Below are 20,903 nucleotides of genomic sequence, written 5' to 3'. Positions count from 1 at the left end.
TCTCAGCTTTAAAGCAATCGGGATGAAACCTATATCGGGCAACTATATCTTATGACTCCTATGGAATTCATCAAACTATATTTGAAAATAATTTGATATATGAACTTCAAAAGTTCTAATAAAATTTAAAAAATATGACAACTGTATTTTTCTGCTGTTATAGAAAAGATCGGATGATTATGTCAATATAATACAAAGACCATTATAATTCGTTTTCGAAAAACGATAATAAATTGAAATATTATTTATTTATTTGTTCAAACTAACATTTTGACTTGTGGTTTTTATTTTCCTTTTTACTATTCAGCAATAGTCTTATAAAGGTTCGAATATTCAACCTTAGACGAAAGTTTTTGACATAATGCACAAAGAGAGTAAAGCCCTCCGCTTCAAGAAGTAAACTTAGGGACTATTTTAATTAATAATTAGGAAAACAAAACGTGGTGATACACGTTGCAATTGCAAACGAGCTGTGAAAAAATTCTCGTCTGGCTCTTAAGAGAAGGTTTAAACACCACAATAATAATTAGGAAAACAAAACGTGGTGATACACGTTGCAATTGCAAATGAGCTGTGAAAAAATTCTCGTCTGGCTCTTAAGAGAAGGTTTAAACACCACAATTTCAATTATTCTCATTCAATTAACGATTTATATTTTACAGCCATTGAGCAATAACATGCTATAGACCTGGTTCACGCAACACTAGACCATGTAGAAGACAACATTTTAATTCACACAGTTTCTTTATTTTTAAAGTTTAAGAATGTTTTAAAATGCTCTAATTGATCGGGGGTCTTTTGCAGCACGGCCCTGGACCAATTGTGACCAATCTGGTTTTGCCTCTCCAGTCGAGTTTATGCCAAAATTATGAATGGGGATTTTTTGCTGCCTGCTGTTTTGGAATAAATCCTTAGATTTACGACATTTAGCTTGCATCACAGGAACTGTAATTTCTTTGGCAAACTTCTTTTGTTGGCACAGACTGAGAGCCGGCCCTGTTTTCTCCCCTAGATCCCTTAGCACACGCTTCTGCCACATTCCCCCCACCCTAGGACGAGTTCCTTTTGCGCCGCAGTCAGATCCCGAGTCTGCTACCCAAAAAGCCAGAGAATATCCAACAAAATGGCTGAAGCGTGGCCAGGAATACGGAATCAGCGGAACTACAGAACTTTCACACGCGTTGCACACAACCAAGACTGTGTTTTGGGGTGTCTTGAGGAAAATCTTTCGCTCAAGCAAAAACAACAGCTGCAAAAGCAAAAAAAAAAACCCCTGAAACAGGGAAAGGTCGTTGCGCCTCAGCGACCCCTGGCAACCTCCTGCCCCTACCTCGAACCCCCTTTTTCTGTGCTTAAACCAACCCCCTGATTGTACATTTCGCAAAAGATTTCTCGAAACAAAGCCGAGTAACCAAGGGGTGGAGACTCTTAGCTGCGCATGCGCAGCAAACTTTTGCTCGTTTTTTAAGGAGATTTACTGAAAGACGGCGGGCTGGCCTATACCGTATGCATAAAATGGTCCGCGCAGATATAGTGCTTGTGCGATGTGATGTCGTCACACGACTTGGCGCACACCTGGTCACGAGTTGCCATGCGATCCGGCCGATCCCTTGCGTCTCTGACCTCAGGCATCTGCCTTCGATTCGTTATGGCTGAGCGATATGTTAAATTAATGCTTTATTTGTGTAGAACGAAGCTCTTCTAACAGAAACCCTAATTAGTTCGTATTTTTCGCCCAATGGCCCAAAAAACTATATTTCCCAATCATAATCGCTTTATGGTTCGCCTACAAAAATCCCTCAAAGAAAATGAGATTGTCAAAACACTGGCACAGCCAGAACCAGGCGAGGGCGTTACCTGATTTTCCCCGCTTTTCCAGGAAAACGCGTTATGGTTTTATATGCACTCTTGCACATTCACAACGAAAACTGCAAAATTGTGAGCCGAGCACCCCCTAGGCGGCATGCATAATGTGTTTATGAGTGGCCAAGGATCCCGCTTTCCTCCTCCTTTTCCTCTTCCACGGATAGTCCTTTGGCCAAATCGGCGACACTTGCTGTGGTCAGCGCTGTTCGGGCTTCGACCAAAAACCCGGGCCCAGAAAACCCCGAATAGATAATTTGCTGGCAACCATGAAAATGGTTAGAGAACTTTGCGCTGCTGCTGTGTTCGCCGGAATTGCGAGGCTGAGACATTTCACGCCCCGTCCTCAACAAGGATATGAGTTGAGTTCTGTTTTGAGTTGTATCTTGAGTCGAGTGACACACATGAGTGAGTTTTATCAAGGGGTTTTCCATTTGAGGATCGAGTTGTATGGAGAAACAAACTAGTTTTGATCATAAGTAAATATTGCCTAGACCACAGAAACCTATTGGGAAATAAACATTTCAGTTTCGTTTTTTTCAGGCGATAACCACTATATATCGTCAAGTGGTACAAAAAACGTTTAAAATTTATTTGCAATTTAAGGCCACTAGAAAGTGAATACATAAAACACAAAAAAATAAGTATCATCGAAATAAATGGTAGGAATTTTAATTTTTGCAACCGAGAACGTGCAAGATGAAAAAAATGCCTGAATACTTCAATACTTCCAATAAAGTACCCGTTTGTATGTACATAAAGTATTTCTGGTTTATTTAAAAAAAAATATTAAATATCATAGTAAATGTTATATAATAAGTTTACATAATCTTAATCAAAATTAGATGAATTTTCTTGGAACAGAGTTGTGAGTGACAATGTAATGACAAAAAAACTGAAGATCGACAGTTTTCAGTGACCTTTCAAAAAATATGTTCGATTGAAACAAAATCTCGAAAATTTCCAAAACATAGTGACAGAATCTGACAGATTTGCGACCTAGCTGTGCGCCTTTTTTCACAGATTCAGGGGATCAGCTTAAAAAGAATCTCGGCTGTCACTTCAATTACAGTAGAATGTCCTGCAGGACTCGGTAAAAAAGAAGGAGCAGCTGCTGGAAGTAGAACAGAGTGGGGGAAACTTTGGCGCGTGCCAAGAAAAGAACACCGGGCCTAGGGCTCAAAGTAACGTTCATTTCAGGATCAGCGATAACAATTACTCAAACAGGACGACGGTGCAGCTCAATGTGCAACTGCAACCCCGAAGAGAGAGAAAGAGAGCTCATTACAGGGCTCAATGAGGATCCTGGCGGCGAAGGGGGGACCCTCTTTTTGCTCCTTGCCGCGTGACCCAGTAAATTCGAAGGATGCACATTGTTGAGTCGGGAAATTAACGAAAGTAACGTATTTTCCTGCACCTCGACAGATGATAACTTCCTGGCACGTGTGCTGCGTTCTGAAAACTCAGAAACGCCCCTCACCTCTCATTTCCGCCTGTCTAATTCAGCTTAATTAAATCAATTTAATGTGGCTACACAAAACCATCATCTGCCCGATTCACAATAAGAATAATAATGCAGCAGACCCAACGTGTCACAATCGAGACAGGCACAAATCTGTGGCAAGTGCTTCTTGCTCAGCCCCGCTCGCATCATTCACCAGCAATTTGAACATCAATTATGAGCAGAGAGTCGGATTGAATGGATGCTGATGGGTTGGGGTCTTAGGAAGGGGATTTGGGGACGGGGTCTCCGACAAAACATTCAACATAGGTGGAGGATGAGCAGCACTCAGCATGCAGAGGCATTCAATGGCGCAGGCTGGCACACAAAGAGAAAGGGTGGCACAAGCCAAGATGCATCACAAAAGCCGGCCAGCACAAGCAGCGTCGTCCTCCAAGAGGGATTCCCACTGCAGTCCTACAAAAAACGGTTTGATATTCCTAAATAATGATAACCCTCTTCTGCTATACAGTCCTCAGTAAAATTCCTAATGTGTAGATAAACGTTTACTCTTCTATACATTTTAAAAGTTATCGTACACCGGATACACCCAAGTAAAGCAAAGTGACGCATTCTAAATTCTGATAGCACAAAACTATAAAAATAAATTACGACAAGGCTTATGAAATCAGCTTTTGAATTCATTTTACAAGGAGAGCAAATACAAATGGCAAGACTAACTAGATATACGTATCTGCTGTGTACCTATTTTCAAACTTTTATTTAAATACTGTATATAATTAAAGTAAAAAGCAATTCAAATTTTAAACGATGACCAAAACATTAAAAACAATAGATCCTAAGCCCCAACGCAAATAACCCCTTCTGCGGCACCACTGCACTCTCAAACCGCAGAGGCATCAGCATCCCATCCACCTAACCTACATTCAGGTCACTTGACGAACTGCCACGATGCGAACAGACGCCCCCTCCCGCTCGTGACCCCTGGAAATGTGAGTGACCCAAATTGAGTTTGCATAACCGACCGAAGCAACTGTCAATGCCCAATGAAATCTGTTCCCAGGGTCAGGATGGCCGACCACAAATCTGCTCTTTGCCAACTGTCCCCAATTACATGAAATTATACCCGAAATAGCCCTTTCAGTTTTGATTTTTTCCTGCTAGTCCTTTGTTGCGTTGCATTGTTGAGAGCGTTTAAGAGGCATAATTGTGCGGTTAGTGTTCTCGAGACCATGTGTCAAGTGTCCTGTCAGATTGTGGGATAAATGGCTGTCCGAAAATAAAGAAGAACGCAAAAATGCGCTCAGAAATCTGTACATCAGGGGGGATAAGAACTCTTAAGTGTGTCACAAAACAGCCAATTATATCAAATATGTTCCTGAGATATCAAATCTCAAAATGTGTTATGAAATTTCGGCACTCCATGAATATGTAATTATGTACCCCTTGAATGGTTTTATTATTTTTCATTTCATATCAACAACAACTCAATTAAATACCAGAGAATAAGAGTACTTCCCACACTTGGAACAAGAACAATTCGAACAATAGCTCAGAATCCACCCTCAAAACCATCCGAGTCCGGAATATATTTTCACACCTTCGCAAACGATTTTCCAGATAGCGGAATCACCTGTTAATAGCTGCGATTCCCAGGATGCGGGTACAAAGGAGATATTCCAACTGTAAAATGATCAACAAAAGCGAAACGGAAGATTTGCGGGAACGAGAAGGGAAGTAGGGAGCGGATGTTGTACACGCTTCGAGCGCAAGCGTAACGGAAATCAAAAAGGACAACGAATTAAAAACAGAGAGTCCCAAGGATGTGGGTGAGGAAGTAGGGAATGGCGAATTTAATTTTACCGCTACGCGATCGGATAGATCGGGATAGAGAGAAACGGATGTGTGGAGGAATCACTTCCGATCGAGAAGCAGGATATAGGACCACCATAACCCTTTGAACTATGTCTTCACTCGGATATTTTATCGATTGTCTTACACTTCTCCTTATCAATTACTTAAAAACCTTTTTTTAAAGAAAAAAGTCGAATAAAATGTTTTTATTTTAAAGTTCTAGCTGTTCACGTTAAACTATTTAAGGACTGTCTATAGTTAAGAACTGGCCTCCCAAACAAATATGTGTCAAATTCAACAAGTGCTTGTTTGTATGCAGCGTGTAATTTATGGACCCAGCGTTTTATCAACGATGTTGCGTTCCCACAAGTGTTGCATAAAACTGATAGAACGTCTCGGTCGCTTGCCCGCACGATCTCAATTTATTTGCATTGTAAACAAGAAAATATGTATTGGAGTAATCATAAAGCAAACGGGGAAAACAAGCCGGAAAGCGGCCCTTATCAGTATGACATTGAGTCGATGCGGGGCGGAAGGAGGAGTTGGAAGTGGAATGGGAAATGGGAAATGGGAGAAAATCAGACAAACAAACCAATGAACCAACCAGCCCATAAAAATCACTTCCCATTGCCATGTTAAATGTCAGAACTCGTAAAAGAACAATTTAAGACTGTAAAGAGGAAATCTCAAATGGAACATAAGAAAACGCTTTAGTCGATGGACTCGACTACGAGGTACCCATTACTCAGCCAAGCGGAGAGCGAGGGAGATGGAGATATGCACGCTGAGAATCTTCTGCATCTGAGATTACACACAGCTCCCCTTGCGTCTACCCCTTGCCTAAAAGTTATTAGTTTGCAGATTGTTAGTTAAAACATTTCGAAGAAAGCTAAAAAAACGTCCTCTGGGGTAGAAGCCCATAAATCTGCATGGTAAGGCCCAACACTCTTGCTCTTATAGTTAACTAGATCGACTCGGCTTGTGATTCTAATTAAAAATCCTTCTTCATCCTTCATCCTGTTACGTACTTTCCGAAGAATTTAGCATACTTTTGTACTGTACGAATAACGGGTATAAATGAATTGAACATAGTGTGTAAGCTAAACAGGTTATAAGATTCCCAGAGTGTAGGCTAAAAAGTATTTTAATTTCACATGTTTTAACAATTTTTTTAGATTTATAAAAAAATATAATTGTTGTTCGTGACTGTTTCAAAAATATTTTATCTGCCAGGCACTTAACTTGTGGCACAGTAGTCCGAAATTTATCACACTTTATAGTACCGTAAAACTAAGAGCGAGGCGCAGGCGCAGCGCTCTTCCGCAGTCACGTAAGTGTGTCAGGCTGATGTGGGTGTGTGGGAGAGTGGGGCTCTTTCTTTATTTAGCTATCTTTCCTTCTCTCCCGCGCTCTGTCTACGATGTGCCGGCTCGTTAGAAACGGTCAACATTTGTTTTTAATCTTGAGCGTTTGGCTCTTGATGGTTGGTATTGGTTTGTGTTATTTTCGCGTTTGACGTGAAGGAATGCCGTCCGCAAGCGTAGCAGCCGCGGCAACAGGGTGTTCCGCATACGCACGCACACACTCTCACCAGATGGACGCCGCGTGAGGCTCAGCCGCAGGCGAGAACAAACGGGCTGTTGTGCTCTCATTCCAGCCCGATAAGCTCCCCACTCACACACCTACCCCTTACTCCCTTCCCGCTCCCAAATGTTGTGTTCTTGAGTCATCGTCCTAAAAACAACACAGCGGCGCAACGACTCCAGTACACTCGAAAAAAGGATAACTAGCTCCCAGCCGATATGCTATAAATTACATTTTGTATAGGCTGATAATGTGTTAACAACACATCCTTCCCCAAAATAGTGATATAAACTAATACCTTTCTTTAGCTTATCATCACGACGGAAACGTAGGTTTAATCTTTAAGTTGTTACACACTTTGTAATTTTTACAATTTACAATTATTATTTCTCCCTTGCTGCTCTATTTCGATATTCCAAACATCAAAAACTAAAAAAAATGTAAGCAGTTTTTCACGAAATTTGGGTTAAACAAAATTAAGACGATATTTCATTAAAACAATAATAAGTATCAACCATGAATAAAATTGAATATGTAATTAAATTTTAAACAATCTTTTATTAATTCAGTTAGTGATTATCAGAAAAGTGACCCCCTGTAAAACAGTAGGCCTCGGAATAAGTAGCATTTTCGCTCAGTGCTCGCCTCAGTGGAGCTTCTTCTTCCCTGGTGCTGCGTTCATTGATCGCCAAGCCAATTGCTTCGAGTTGAGTTAAGTGCTGCGTCAACGTTGTTGACTTACATACTCGAGCACTCGTACGGGCAGCGCTGGCCCACACAGACAAGCACATCTTGGTGGCCACCCCTCTGCCGCCCACCGTGCACCTCCCCCGAGCACGGCCTCTCCCCCCGCCCACTCTCGCCCCATATTCTCCGGCGTCTTTCACCAATGGATTTTCATTTTGCGCTTTATACGGCTCTAATTGAGTGCCTTCCAATTGGGTTATGGATTAATTGTTGTGCATAAATTAAAAATCCATGCACACATGTCTTTCTACAAAGCTTGTGTCTGGGGCATTTAGAAAGCAATTTCAAGTGGAGAACCGGCGAAATGCAATACTTTCATACACAAACAAGGCAGGTCAACACGTTACCTACAGGTACACAAAAATGAAGATAAAACAAAAACTAGTCTCTTTATCTATCAGATAAATAACCTCCCTAGTGGACTTAATGACGAATGCATCTGCCGACAATAATGGCTTTGCAAGCCGTAAATGATGTGACAAAATATAACCAATATTTACTTCCCGGCAACCTTTTTATCTTATCTGACATTATCTTAATTTTTGCAAAAGAAAGCCCGCTTTTTATCTTTATTACCTCTGATTCAGGTTAAAGAGTTTAACTGTTGTAGTTAAAATGTAACCAAACCTTAACTATCCGCTTGTTAAGAAGTGATTTTTGCGTATTTAAAAACCATAGTGATGACATTTTCCGTCTCCTCAAATATAATTTATAAATTAGGATTTGACTTCCTTCCCTAACGACTTGACCACAGCTGTGTGTACATAAACCGAGAGATTGTATGCATGTATTGACTTATAGGGAGTGCCGGGGTTTTCGGAATTACTTGAGTCGCATATGGGCAAGAACGGCGTAAAGGGAATCTTTAGAAAACGAAAAGCATGGTCTCTTTGAGTAGGACCCACTGTACTTTCGAGACCCCACGAGATTTTCCAGTGGTCCAATAAGCGTCTAACAATGGACGGAGTAAGCACTTTTAATGGTTTGCGGCGAGTGATTTAACTATCCGCTTGACTCAAGCCACGTTCGCAAGCCAATGCTCCTGTGCAACGGAGTGACTCATCATGTGTGTAACCAAATATTAGTCAGGTTGGAGAATGCCCGCTTCGTGCATGGCAATCCGTGTTTCAAAACCCAGCGTCACGGTGCTAATTCCCCGACGTGCGCCACACAGATCAGATCTGAAGAACGCCCGGTCGATCGCTCCGATCCGCTGCAGTTGAGTAAACAATGAAGTCAATGCGGAATGCTTTCCGTTTTATGTAGTTAAACTAAGGAGAAGACTTTATTTTGTAAAATGCAAGAGTATATTTTGTTTCTTGGTGTTTTCTGCTGCTGTTGCCGCCTCTGCTTTGCGCTTGCCTTGTGTGTGTGTTCGGGTGTTTTATGACATTATGCATAATAGGTAAAATACAATTACAATATCAATAGCGTACGTTATACATGGGTTCGGTATTCGTTATAATTAATTTTAGGATCAATTTCGCCGCGACTCGTGATTTCTGCTTAAGTTTTCCGTTTTGTTTTACCTCATTTAAGCTTTAAGATATTTAAGTATTTTGTAAATACCGTTTGTTACTGTCTCGATTTAATTCGTTCGCGTGTTCAATTCATTAGGCTAGCAAATGTGTCTCGTCAAGTAATGCGTGGATATATATTGGTACAATACTGCAACTGCTATGTGTTATATGTCTTGCATGGTAATGTGGAAAACAAATGCATCGCCATCGCGGGCGATTGCTGTGCGAATAGAAGCCTTGAGGGGCGGCTGGGGCCCAACAATAGATATTTATGCACTTTTCGAATTACTTTATGCGGTAGGTATAAGTGTAGGATACGCTAGGGGTTGCTTTCGTTTGTCTTGTGATCGAGATTAGCGCTTAAGTATATGGGGAAGGGGACGAGGGCGAGGAAGTGGGTTTTGAGCGGGTTGACTTAGAACAGACCCTTCTTTTTCTTCTCCTTCTTGCCATCCACGTTGTCCGTGCTGCTGTTCGCCCCCAGACTGCGGCGCTTGAGCTCCTCCAGCGTCACGTGGTTGACGTCCTCCCACTCCTTCTTCTCGCGCTCGAACTCGCGCCTCTTCTCCTCCAGCTCCCGGATCTGCAGCTCCAGCGCCTTCTTGCGCTCCTCGTGGCGCCGCGCCAGCTCTAGCTCCGAGTCCCTGAGCTTCTGCATCTTCTCCTTGACCTTCATGTCGAACACCTGCTCCATCTCGGCCTCCATTTTCTTCATCTTCTGCTCGTGCTCCCGCTTCTCCTCCTCCATCTGGGTGAGTGGATTCTTGTTGGACAGCCTGGCCTTGCCGTCCACCAACCCCAGTTCGGAAAGCTTCCGGCAGCGGTAGTTCTCGTAGTGGACGTTGTTCGTCACGTCCTTGAGGTCCTGCAGGTGCGTACGTATGACCATGTTGCGCAGCGCTATGAAGTCGCAGTGCGTCAGGTTCTCCACCTCCACTAGGCCCCAGGGATAGCGCCTTCCCCGCACCTTCTTTCCGTCCTGCTCGATGATGGTGTTGGCACCTACCACCGCGAATGGCACTCGGCTGCGCAGATTCTGCGTGGTCTTCGCCTCCTCGGCCGCGTCCTCCAACGTGGCGGGGAAGTCGTAGATCTTGATCTTGTGCTGGGCAATCTCGTTGAGGATCTGCTTTTTGAACAGGTGCACCTCGTCGGGCGTCATGGTGTCCGCCTTAGCGATCACCGGCACCAGATTCACCTTGTCCGACAGGCTCTGCATGCAGGCAATGTCCAGTGGCAGAAGTCCGTGTCCCGATGGCGCTATGAAGTACAGGCAGCAGTGCACCCGGCTGTCCGAGATGGTCTTGCGGTACACCCGCGACTCGGCGGTCAGGTACTCCTCGTACTTGCTGTCCACGTACTCGAGGATGGGCACCCAGCAGTTGCTGTTGTCCACGGCATCCCCGAACCCGGGTGTGTCCACCACGGTGAGTGTAAGATTGACCCCGTTCTCCTTGAGCATCACCTTGGTGGCCTCCACCGCCACCGTCTTCTTCTTGCGCAGCGAGGGACCCGGATACTGCTCCGCATTGTAGATGTCCGACAGGAACATGGAGTTGATCAGTGTCGACTTTCCCAGCCCGCTAGCACCCACCACCATCAGGGTGAACTCGAATCCCCGCTTGACGGCCTTGCGGTAGACCTGGTTGGGCAGATTGGCGAAGCCCACATAGCCGGCGATCTCCATGGGCTTCTGCCGCACCGGGAGCGGTGGCTTCTGTGGCTTCTGCGCCTGCTGGTGCTCCTTTTCCTGCAGATCGTGGGTCAGTTTGTTCGAGTCGCCGTTGGAGGCGCCTCCGCTGCTGGTGTCCAGCTTGCCACTGGCGGCCACTGGCACACTGGGCGGCTGGTTGGGCGGTCGTCCACCGACGCCCACCAAGGACTCGTTGCCGCTGCCGCCGCCGCTGCCGTTGGTGGCAGAGGACGCCGACGCCGACGCAGCCTGCTGCTTGTCGCGCAGAGCCAGTTGGGCCAGGGTGCTGGGCAGAGCGGAGATGGCGCCGCCGCTGCCGCCATTGACCGCGTTCGAGCGAGGACTATTCATTGGAATAGCGCCAAATTCGGCCTTTTTCTGTCGATATTCGTTCGCTGCTTGGCTTCACTGTAGTTCTTGAATTTTCTTGCACAAACCGTTGCTTTTTCACCGCTTTTGTCACGCCTACGCCAGCTCTTTTCGCTCTTACTTTTTTTGCATTTTCTGTGTCAGTAGGACCGTCGGCGGCAACGCGCTAAATACTTCTGCTCCGCTCTCGGCAGCAACAACAACGCCCAGCTCCGGCGCAGTGTGACCCTGGAAAATACCGAAAGGGAGCCCGGAAAATACCAAACGGCGCTTGGGGAGAGAGCGCATGAGTAATGCTGGCACCACGCATACACACACACGGGCGCAGAGAAACGCAATGCACATGCAAACGGCAAAGAGGACTGTTTTCCGTGGCCTTATCACTGCAAATGGAATGTTATGTTTAAAAATAGGCAAAGAAATGCATTCATGTGTCCCCGCACTTGGGATTCCAGATTTCTGGCCTGAATGACTGCTCTTGAGTGGCCAGGGATCGCATTACCATCGCCCGCTGATATGCACAGGAAAAAACTGTTGGTCGGGATGACTTTGACTTTTCCTTGTAGCAGGGGCGGCGACGAGGGGGTTACAAGTATTTTTGTTAGGAAAAATATTGATGAAACATTTAATTTTGAAGCTGGCTTTATTGCTATATTCTAACGGTGTTTATAGTGACAATTAAAAGCTATCAATAGGTTTTTTACAGAGCTGCAGCGACATAAGTTCTTAATAATAGTCTTTATTGAAAGAAACGAGATTATTTAATGAAGATTGGCAATAAGATGACAATTTTTGCAGTAATTTCTGCTAAACTGGTGCTCAATTCAAAAACTTTGTTTTCGTTTTAAATCAAAGGCATCTTCCAAAATGTCTAAATAAAAACAACTCTCATAAAATTACTTTTCCTTGTATCACATATACTGGCAAATTGATTGAACTTAAAATATTTTGATTTAACAAAGTAAGGGTTCACAGCCTAAGAGAATTAAGTGTTGCCTTCTTTAAATTTTAATATTTTCGTCTATGCGATCGAATGACACGTACAGAAGTGTATACGAATTGGCCCCTGTTGACTTCTACGCCTTTGCTTTTGTGATTGCTGTTTCGTTTTGGCTTTTGTTTCAATGTTGCGCATGACCGTGAGCGCAGCAAAAAGAAGCTGAGCTTATCTCTCTCGTTAAGAGACAGTTCTGCTCTCTTTTCTGCGTTAATCGTAACGCCTTTCGCGTGGGTGTTGTTTTTGTACGGCTGAGAACGTGGCTTTCGCATCTCTCTCACACTCTCGCTTGCCATAATTCCGCTTGACTCTCCTCGGAGAGCGGTTAGCGGGCTAACGCCTCTTGTGGGCGTGTGGGAACAGCCATAAAAAGGAGCTGGATAATTGCCTTCTGTCGGCTGACCCGCTTCATGCTCGAGTGTCCTCGTCAAAAGTTCCCACACACGCCTCGTCCTGGCACCCTCCCCCTCCTGCCCCTCCTCCCTATCGCATGCCGATGCACACACGCACACGGACAAAGCCCGTTGATTGTGCGCCCTCTGTTTGTTTGTAATTCAAATTCTCATGCACTTCTGGCGATCCTCGGTGCAGAGGAGGAGGGGAGGGGGAGGCCAACCAACACCACCGGAGGGTCCTGCGTCCTACGTCCTACTCCGCCTGCCTTGGTGGTGGTTTCCTTCCTTCCTTCCTTCCTCCGGCCGACCGAACTTCCCCCTTTTGCACGTGGATTTCGACTAAACGCCGTCTGCGCGACATCAAGGTGATCGTGAGAAAGTTTTTTTCTCACATTATCCCGCAGCGACTCCTGTTTTAATTTTAGCCTCTGTCGGAATTATTATGCACTTATGAATTGATATGACTCGCGGTGGCTCGATTTTTCCCTAGGGGATGACTGTACTTATTGGAAGATTTACAGTTGTCGTCAGCGGCAACGGGAAGGTAACTCAGGGGAACGTGCACAGCATTTCTGTAGTGTCACCTTCTCTGCGGTAAGTTCTGCATTATTCACACTAATTTGACTGTCAATTGGTTCTAGATCTGCTTTTATACACCCGTAGAGGGTGTAGAGGATATACTAGATTCGACGCAGTTTGTAGCAGATAGAGATACATGCTTCTCCATATTCTCGATTAGGATCACTAGTCGACTCGTTTTAGCCCTGTCCGTCTGACGTACGGCAAACCGCTGTGATCTCAGTAACTATAAAAGCTAAAATATCCTGGTAAAATGTAAACTGGTATTTCAAGGTACATTCAAATGTAATAATTATGAATTGGTAATCTAGGTTAACTCATAGTTGAGATACGGGACTTGTTCTTTTTAATTCTTAATTTAATTAATTTAATTTTTTTATTCAACAATTATGTAGATATTTATGTTTTCGAATAATTTCGAAAAATTTATTAAAAAACAGGAAAACAGTTGTTTTGGTAATTAACAGTTTAAGCGTCACAGCTAGTCGACCATATTGGCTTTCAGGAGAAAAACTCAATTTCCTCTCAGACTTTCAAAATCCAAGAAGTTTTTTGACAGATGTTAGGGTTGGGTTAAAAAAGTGCCGCGGTGCTGCAACCGCAAATCTTTACAATAAACAATCCCACTTAATCTCCCGCAACCCTTCCTCATGGTTTTTATGATCCTCGGCAGCTGTGTCGCATCAGGCACACTCCATCCGAAATCCATTCCGAGACGCATCTCCTTCGATATTATGTAAGACGTTTGCCAGCAATTAGGGCCCGCTAGGAGCCGAAGGAAAACCCCGCCGTCCCCTGGAAAGTCAGTTTTCCTTAGCGCCGACCATTGTCCGGGCCATAATCCATTGTTGTCATAGCCCGAAGAAGTGCCGGGGGATGCAGCCGGGAGGATGGAGAGTGGGATGGGGTCGGCAGCTGAGGCAATCTTTGGCACGAGAGCGAAGGACAGTTTAGTGAAAATGTTGGCTTAGGAGCAGCTGATCTTCCAAGTGACCGTTACATCAGCTGGCATGGGTCACCAATCAATGGGATCAATGATCTCGCCCTGGCAGTTCCTTGGCCAATACAATTTGCACTCTTCCTACCAGGACTCAGTTATTTTTAGTAAGTGAAAATACCGTACACTGGCATTGATAAACCAAAGAATGAAATATTGTTAGCTATATTGCCATTTTCCGATGAGTGCGAGTTCAACAACATTTTCAAAGAAAAGAGTACAGGCTTTCGTTTTAAGATAAGCCCATTTCCCTCATATAGGGTTCGGCATGGGGAAATTCGAGTCGCTGATGCTTAACAGGCCCTAAAAAAGTCGAACTTCAACCACCAAAAGTGTGACAACTCCCCTTCCTTGAGAACCTATGCCTTCATCTCTTTTTTGGGTGGAAATACTTTTCCCCTTTCGGAGTCTGTCAGAAAGAACTTTCCACTTATTAGCCCGACTCCTGGCTGGCCATTTATCAAACTCATAAAAATAAAATATCCCACAGAGGAAAAACAATCAAATAGTGGGCGGCCTGTCACGACTTCTAATGCCCCGCAGACCGCACACTTCACTCAGGGTTCCCCTCGCGGCTAAGCGCCGTAAAAATCAACAAGGAATTCATTTAAATCAACATATATCTTGCCGAAGCAGGAGTTCTAGTCCTCCCCATCCCCGCGACGAAATCCACTTGGGCTTAGTTCCGTTTGGATCAGTTCACACATTGCTACCGTTTCATATTTTTCATGCTCATTATTTTGGTGCACGTCGGGGCGGATTTGTGGGAGAGGTGCGGGGGCGGGGCGGCCAGCACACCCCAAGTAATAACTGCAGTTCCCACAGCTAAAAATACATGCTCCCAAAGTCACTAATTTGAGGTTGAGAAAGGTCTCCGTCTCCGTCTCCGTCTCCGGCCTCGTCTCCGGCCCCGTCTCGCGGCCCCTCGGAATTGATTAAAAAAGAGGGAAGTAGATCGTCACTGGTCGACAGATCGAAGCTCCCAACCGACCGGCTGTACAATAAAAATTAAAGTGTTTTAATGTGTAAATCGTGCGTTGGGAACAACGCACCGAGGACCGGAGCCCGGGAAGCCCCAAAAGGAGGACTGCCAGATACAGATACAGCCGGGCTGCCGATTGGCAGCGATCGTGCCACACTAAATGGCGTTTACCTTGATCCCTGGCCGGGAAGAAAGAGAAAAGGAAGAGAAGCCACAGCACCGGCGTTTGGGGCTGATATTGAACTTTGATTTCTGGCTGGTTTCTTCGTTATAGAATTTCAATTCTCAGTTTCTGCAGAAGCGGCGGCAGACTCTGCACGTTTCTCCAGACGATTGATCCACATATGTCAGATGGCTCTGAGGTTTTTCTGCTCCGGGAGTTTTCTCCCTTACATTCTGCCAGCTCATCGTGTTTATTCGGGGTTTTCGTGGGAAACCGTTTGCCAAATTTGCGGCATCGAAGGAGCCAAAGTGATCGTTATTAAGCATGGTGATATGCTCATCAGCCCACAGTTCGACCGACCCCCGGGCTTAGGTGGTTCAGTCCAACAGCCACGGCACTAGCATTTATTCAATTTACAAAAGCTGACATGATCAGTGCTGCAGAGCTTGTGGATGATGGATGATCGCCACAGATTATTGCTCAACGCGGTATTTACGCTCAAGCCGCGAGGGATCACTTTGCACAACTAGGGTTGCCAGGCGGCGCAATAGGTTTACGATTCCACCCAAAACTCCCCAAGTCGGGATCGAGACATAGGTAGCTGCTATGTCAGCTGTCAGCTGGCGCACGGCCCGCGACCAGGGTTATTGACAACTTCTTGGTCTTAATCCTGCCAACATCGTAAAGTAATAAATTTGCCTGAAAAGGAAAATCTGCCGGGGATCGACTATAAAAACTGGCCCGGTCAGGTAAGCTCCGTAATGTTTGCCCCCGACCCTGAATCCGATCCATCGTAAGTCGCAATCCCGGTCCCAATCCCAAGAAACCCCCTAGACGATCCTGATGAGGCAGGGCAGGCAAAATAAGAATCTGAATCTGAGCTCATCGCCCTGCAAGGGGGTTGGGTTGCCACGGGGGTTGCGGCAGCTGCGCCGAACAATTGCCAAGGAGTTTTCCTTAATGAATTGCAAATCATTGGACGGGCATTGAACAAGCTTGGCCTTGCCCAGGGTGAATGCGTGCGACTAAAATTGCCATCAGGCGCCCAAAACACAGCCGGACTTCTAGAGGACATAGTACCAACATCTGTCGCGAAAAATCCTACTTATCTGCCATTTATTACACACGTCAGTTAATGCTATTTGGCGTTCAGGAACAGTGATTTTCCTCGCACAAGATTTTAAATTGTGTAGCGCTTTTTACAGAGGTTCTCTGATGAAATTGAAAATATAATTATTAGAATGATAAAAAACGGTCTTAAATAATTTAGAAATCCTTTCATTACTCACATATAAGTGCTGAGCCGAAGAATAGGTCTAAAAGCTGGTAGAAACAGATATCTATTGAAAGTGTACAAATTTTAAAGTCATTAAAACACTTCAAATGATTATAGGAACAAATTGAGATTAAAGATTAACGACTTCAACTTTATCAGTTATTTGAAGAACAATCCCAAATCTAAATAGGGTTTTATGTGGTCTTTGCTATGTATTCTTCACAGGTGGTTCGTCTCTGAAGTATTAAGGAGAAACACCTCGGGTCAGTAGTGTGTACTCCGACCGGACTAATGACTTGACCGAATGTTGTGTCGTGTCCAGATCAAAGTCGGGCTTAAGGTCTTTTACTTAAGTTAAGCTCTTCTTTCGTTAGTCCCGCTGGATTCCGCAATTCCTCGGCTCGACAACCCTGCCTGCATCGGAATGGCACTCACTCATCCCGGCCCAAAGACCCCGCTCGTTGGGGTGGTTCTGCGCGACGGTTTTCACTCACTCCGCTCCGTTCAGTGGAATTCCGCTGCTGCTGCGGCGGAAGGTCTCAGTCTGCAGACGGCGATCGCTGAGCTGCCTACCTGCCTCTGCCGCTGCTTCTGCCTCTGCCGCGTCGCCAGGTAATCGAGCGTCTTGGTTTCACTCGGGGACTCGTTTCGCCTTCGCCCCGATTCGTTTTTAGTCAGAGCCCGGCGACTCCGAGGATCAGTATCCTTTTGGCATCCCGTGAGCGCGGTCGTCTGCCGCTCTCCCTCGAATGAACAGCAGAAAAACCAAATCAACCAACGACCTTTAAACGCGTACCGCTTGTTAAGTTTTTTGTTCGGACATTACTGAGAAGTACGTGCAATAACTGTTATAACTATCTTCGCACTTGAACCAAAGTTATCGTGTTGTGAAAAACCGAGCCGAAGCTGACATATTCTGGATTACTTCTACTTGGATATACGAATTAAAATCGTTGCAAAATGGATTACAAAAACGATATTAACTCGGACGACGACTTCGACTGCTCCAACGGCTACAGCGACAGCTACGGCAGCAATGGACGCACCTCCAATCCGAATGGATTATCAAAGGCGGAATTGAGAAAGGTGAGTTTGGCGTTAAGCCTGCAAAAAGGTCATCGAGAATAGTTTGATAAAGCAGAAACTTGTTCGAAGAGTCAGAGATATTTCTTTGCTTCTTTCCTTTGATTTCACTTAGGTCAAACCCTTGCTTTGTGTCATCTTTGATTCGCCCTCATATTTGCCTAGGGCTACTAAAAGTATTTTACTAAATATCAGAGATTCTGATCTGATACCCTTAGTAAATAAAAATTCAAGTCACACAAAACTTCGAAATAATCCAAATGTTTTGTACGAATTTCATCAATTTCCAATTTCCAATAAATTCCTTTTAAATCTCGACAATTAACTAATTGCTTTTCTTTCTCCCCCTTTTAGACAAACAAGCCGATCATGGAGAAACGTCGTCGGGCTCGCATTAATCACTGCCTCAACGAACTGAAGTCCCTTATCCTGGAGGCCATGAAAAAAGACGTAAGTATGCTCTCCAAGAGCGGAAAAGAAAAGGAGTGGCCCGCCCGCGATTTAGAAACTAGGCCCCCGATCCATATCGGTTCACTTTCCCCATAAATTATGTCAGACCACAAAAACCCCAGAGACGCAAGTGCCCGACGGCGGCAAAAGTACAAAAGGACAAAAAACTATATAAGAAGCAACTCCTACGACACTCGAACAGCAAAAAACGCAAGAACGAGGGCTCTAATTGAGTATTAAATTTTATTGATGATCATTACACGAGAGCGCCGACGAGGAGTCAGTCAAGAGACCGAAAAGTGTTAACAAGTCGAGGAATTACGCAGAAATCGCTGGAGATGCGAACGAAACCAGTTTTCCAAGGAGTGATCCTGCTGTGAGAAAACTACAGAGCAGAAATCAAGTAAAATTTGCCGCCGCAGAATTCTGCAGGAGACCGGACCAAAAATCAAATAAGAAAGACATTGAGGGAAAAAGCAAAAGTAAACAAAAGGTTCAGACAGGAGAGCGGGGGAGGGTGGACTCGACTGGCGAGTGACCTGCGTGGGAACCTTTTGCTAAAATATGCAGTCCCAGAGGGCGAGAAAGAGACGGAGAAGCGGGGAGCGAGGAGAGACGAAGATCGCACTGGACGAAAAAGAGCTGAAAGACCAAGAACAAAGTTCTGAATTTAAGATTTGGGATCTTCTGTGGAACATTTCTTCCCCGAGTGTACTCCAACTTAATCAGTTTTTTAAAAAGTCTTCAAGAATCTGCGATCTCCCAAAACTCCTTAAATAAATGAGATCTATCAGAATATTAAGGTTTGGAAGATTGGCTATACCCACTTCCCATAGAACCCTTTTCCTCAGTGCACAGCACGAAGATCGGTCGTTCTCCTGGCTGTAGTTGCTGGATCTCACCTTGGTCGTGTGATATTTACAGAGTGGTCTCGGGTGAAGTGGACTGCAGATTACACGCGAATAGTTGGACATATGAGGCACGAAACGTGCTCCTTAGCTTTGCTTTTTCCCAAGCCGTTGAACTTGTTGTAGGGCCCCAAACAATTAGCCCGACCATCTCCCACTCCATCTTCATTTCATCATTATCTGACTGTGGTTCCTTCTTTTCTCTACTTTTAGCCGGCTCGTCATACCAAACTGGAGAAGGCCGACATTCTTGAGATGACGGTGAAGCATCTGCAGTCGGTGCAGCGCCAGCAGCTGAACATGGCCATCCAGTCGGATCCCGGCGTGGTTCAGAAGTTCAAGACGGGCTTTGTGGAGTGCGCCGAGGAGGTTAACCGCTATGTTAGCCAAATGGATGGCATCGACACGGGTGTGCGTCAGCGACTCAGCGCCCATCTGAACAACTGCGCCAACAGTCTGGAGCAGATCGGCTCGATGAGCAACTTCAGCAATGGCTACCGTGGCGGTTTATTTCCCCCGACAACCGCCACTGCTGCTCCCACTCCCCTGTTTCCCTCGCTGCCGCAGGACTTGAACAACAACAGTCGCACGGAGTCGTCAGCCCCGGCCATTCAAATGGGCGGACTTCAGCTCATTCCCTCCCGCCTGCCCTCGGGGGAGTTCGCCCTGATTATGCCAAACACCGGGTCAACGGCCCCGCCTCCGGGACCCTTCGCCTGGCCAGGATCTGCAGCTGGAGTGGCGGCTGGAACAGCCAGCGCCGCCTTGGCCAGCATTGCCAATCCCACGCATCTGAGCGACTACACACAGAGCTTCCGGATGAGCGCATTTAGCAAGCCCACCAGCAACGCGGCTCCGGCCAATCTTCAGGGAGGTCTCATCCACCCACTGCCCGTGCAAACGCAGCTGCCGGCGAAGAACAGCACGAGCAGTCCGCCACTGAGTCCCATCTCCTCCATCTCCAGCCACGGCGAGGAGTCGCGGGCTGCCTCGCCCACCGTGGACGTGCTGAGCAAGCACAGCTTCGCCGGGGTCTTCTCCACTCCGCCACCGACCAGCGCCGAGACCTCGTTCAACACCAGCGGATCCCTCAACTTGAGTGCCGGAAGCCACGACAGCAGCGGATGCTCGCGATCGCTGGCCCACTTGCAGCAACAGCAAGTGAGCTCCACCAGCGGAATCGCCAAGCGGGACAGGGACGCGGAGGCCGACTCCAGTGACTGCTCCCTGGATGAGCCCTCCTCTAAGAAGTTCCTCGCCGGCGCCATCGAAAAGTCCAGCTCCGCCTGGAGGCCCTGGTAGATCATCTGCTTAACCCACTTCTATGTTACGTTTATCCATTGTTAATTTATTTCATCGCAATTTTTTCAAAGATCACCAACTCAAATGCTTTAGAACCCCATTAAGTTTCAACGATTTCTATATGTTTTTATCTACCCACGTTTCGCTTTCTTCATTTTAAGTTCAGCTGTGATTTTGTATATTTTTTGTGTAATTCTCTTTTAAGCATTTTTATACGCATATTATGTAGTTCATTAACTGATTATGATCTTAAATGTTTCTTTTACTGCTCAATTATTTAATCAATTAAAGAGTTTCTATCTAAGTTATGTAGATTTCATTGTAAAGTGTTTATCATAAAGTCTTTCACGTTTCTATTTTAGTAGTTTAATATAACGATTGTAGTTTTAGCTTTTAGTTAATTAAAGATTTGATGACTGGAAATGAGTGAAAATAACGATAATAAAAGACGAATGCTACAAAACAAGCAATCCATAGAATATTTTGTTGGAGGGCTTGGTAATAGATCATAAACTTGGCAGAATTTGCTAGTTTTCAAATCGCATTAATGGACCGAGTACTTGAACTCATTGGAAAATCGGAAGCAATCAGCTGATAGTGCTTTGACTGCAACGGAAATAGCCCTGCATTCTATGTTCAATGTTTTTGCAAGTTTGATTGAATAGATAACCAAATGGAA

The 20,903-nt window shown here is 45.3% G+C and overlaps 2 protein-coding genes across 3 annotated transcripts; one reads left to right on the top strand and one right to left on the bottom strand.

Moving 5' to 3' along the window:
* Positions 1 to 8,766: 8,766 nt before the first annotated feature.
* On the bottom strand, positions 8,767 to 11,279 carry LOC108029709 (protein peanut). Its single transcript, XM_017102184.3, has one exon. It carries the CDS (start codon positions 11,072 to 11,074, stop codon positions 9,446 to 9,448), a length of 1,629 nt encoding a protein of 542 aa, XP_016957673.1. The 5' UTR covers positions 11,075 to 11,279; the 3' UTR covers positions 8,767 to 9,445.
* A 5,738-nt stretch (positions 11,280 to 17,017) lies between these two features.
* On the top strand, positions 17,018 to 20,694 carry LOC108029791 (protein deadpan). 2 transcript variants are annotated; one of them, XM_017102302.3, is made up of 3 exons: positions 17,018 to 17,567; positions 17,919 to 18,014; positions 19,136 to 20,694. In XM_017102302.3, the coding sequence occupies exons 1-3, from the start codon at positions 17,442 to 17,444 to the stop codon at positions 20,222 to 20,224; spliced, it is 1,311 nt and encodes a 436-aa protein (XP_016957791.1). In that variant the 5' UTR covers positions 17,018 to 17,441; the 3' UTR covers positions 20,225 to 20,694. The 2 variants fall into 2 exon arrangements, with proteins under 2 accessions (XP_016957791.1, XP_016957792.1); XM_017102303.3 differs by lacking the exon at positions 17,018 to 17,567 and adding an exon at positions 17,770 to 17,831.
* Positions 20,695 to 20,903: the final 209 nt, after the last annotated feature.

The sequence above is a fragment of the Drosophila biarmipes genome, chromosome 2R, assembly GCF_025231255.1.
Source record: "Drosophila biarmipes strain raj3 chromosome 2R, RU_DBia_V1.1, whole genome shotgun sequence".
Lineage (NCBI taxonomy): Eukaryota > Metazoa > Arthropoda > Insecta > Diptera > Drosophilidae > Drosophila > Drosophila biarmipes.
Note: the sequence above shows the minus strand (reverse complement) of the source record. Positions and strands in the feature narration are given on the sequence as shown.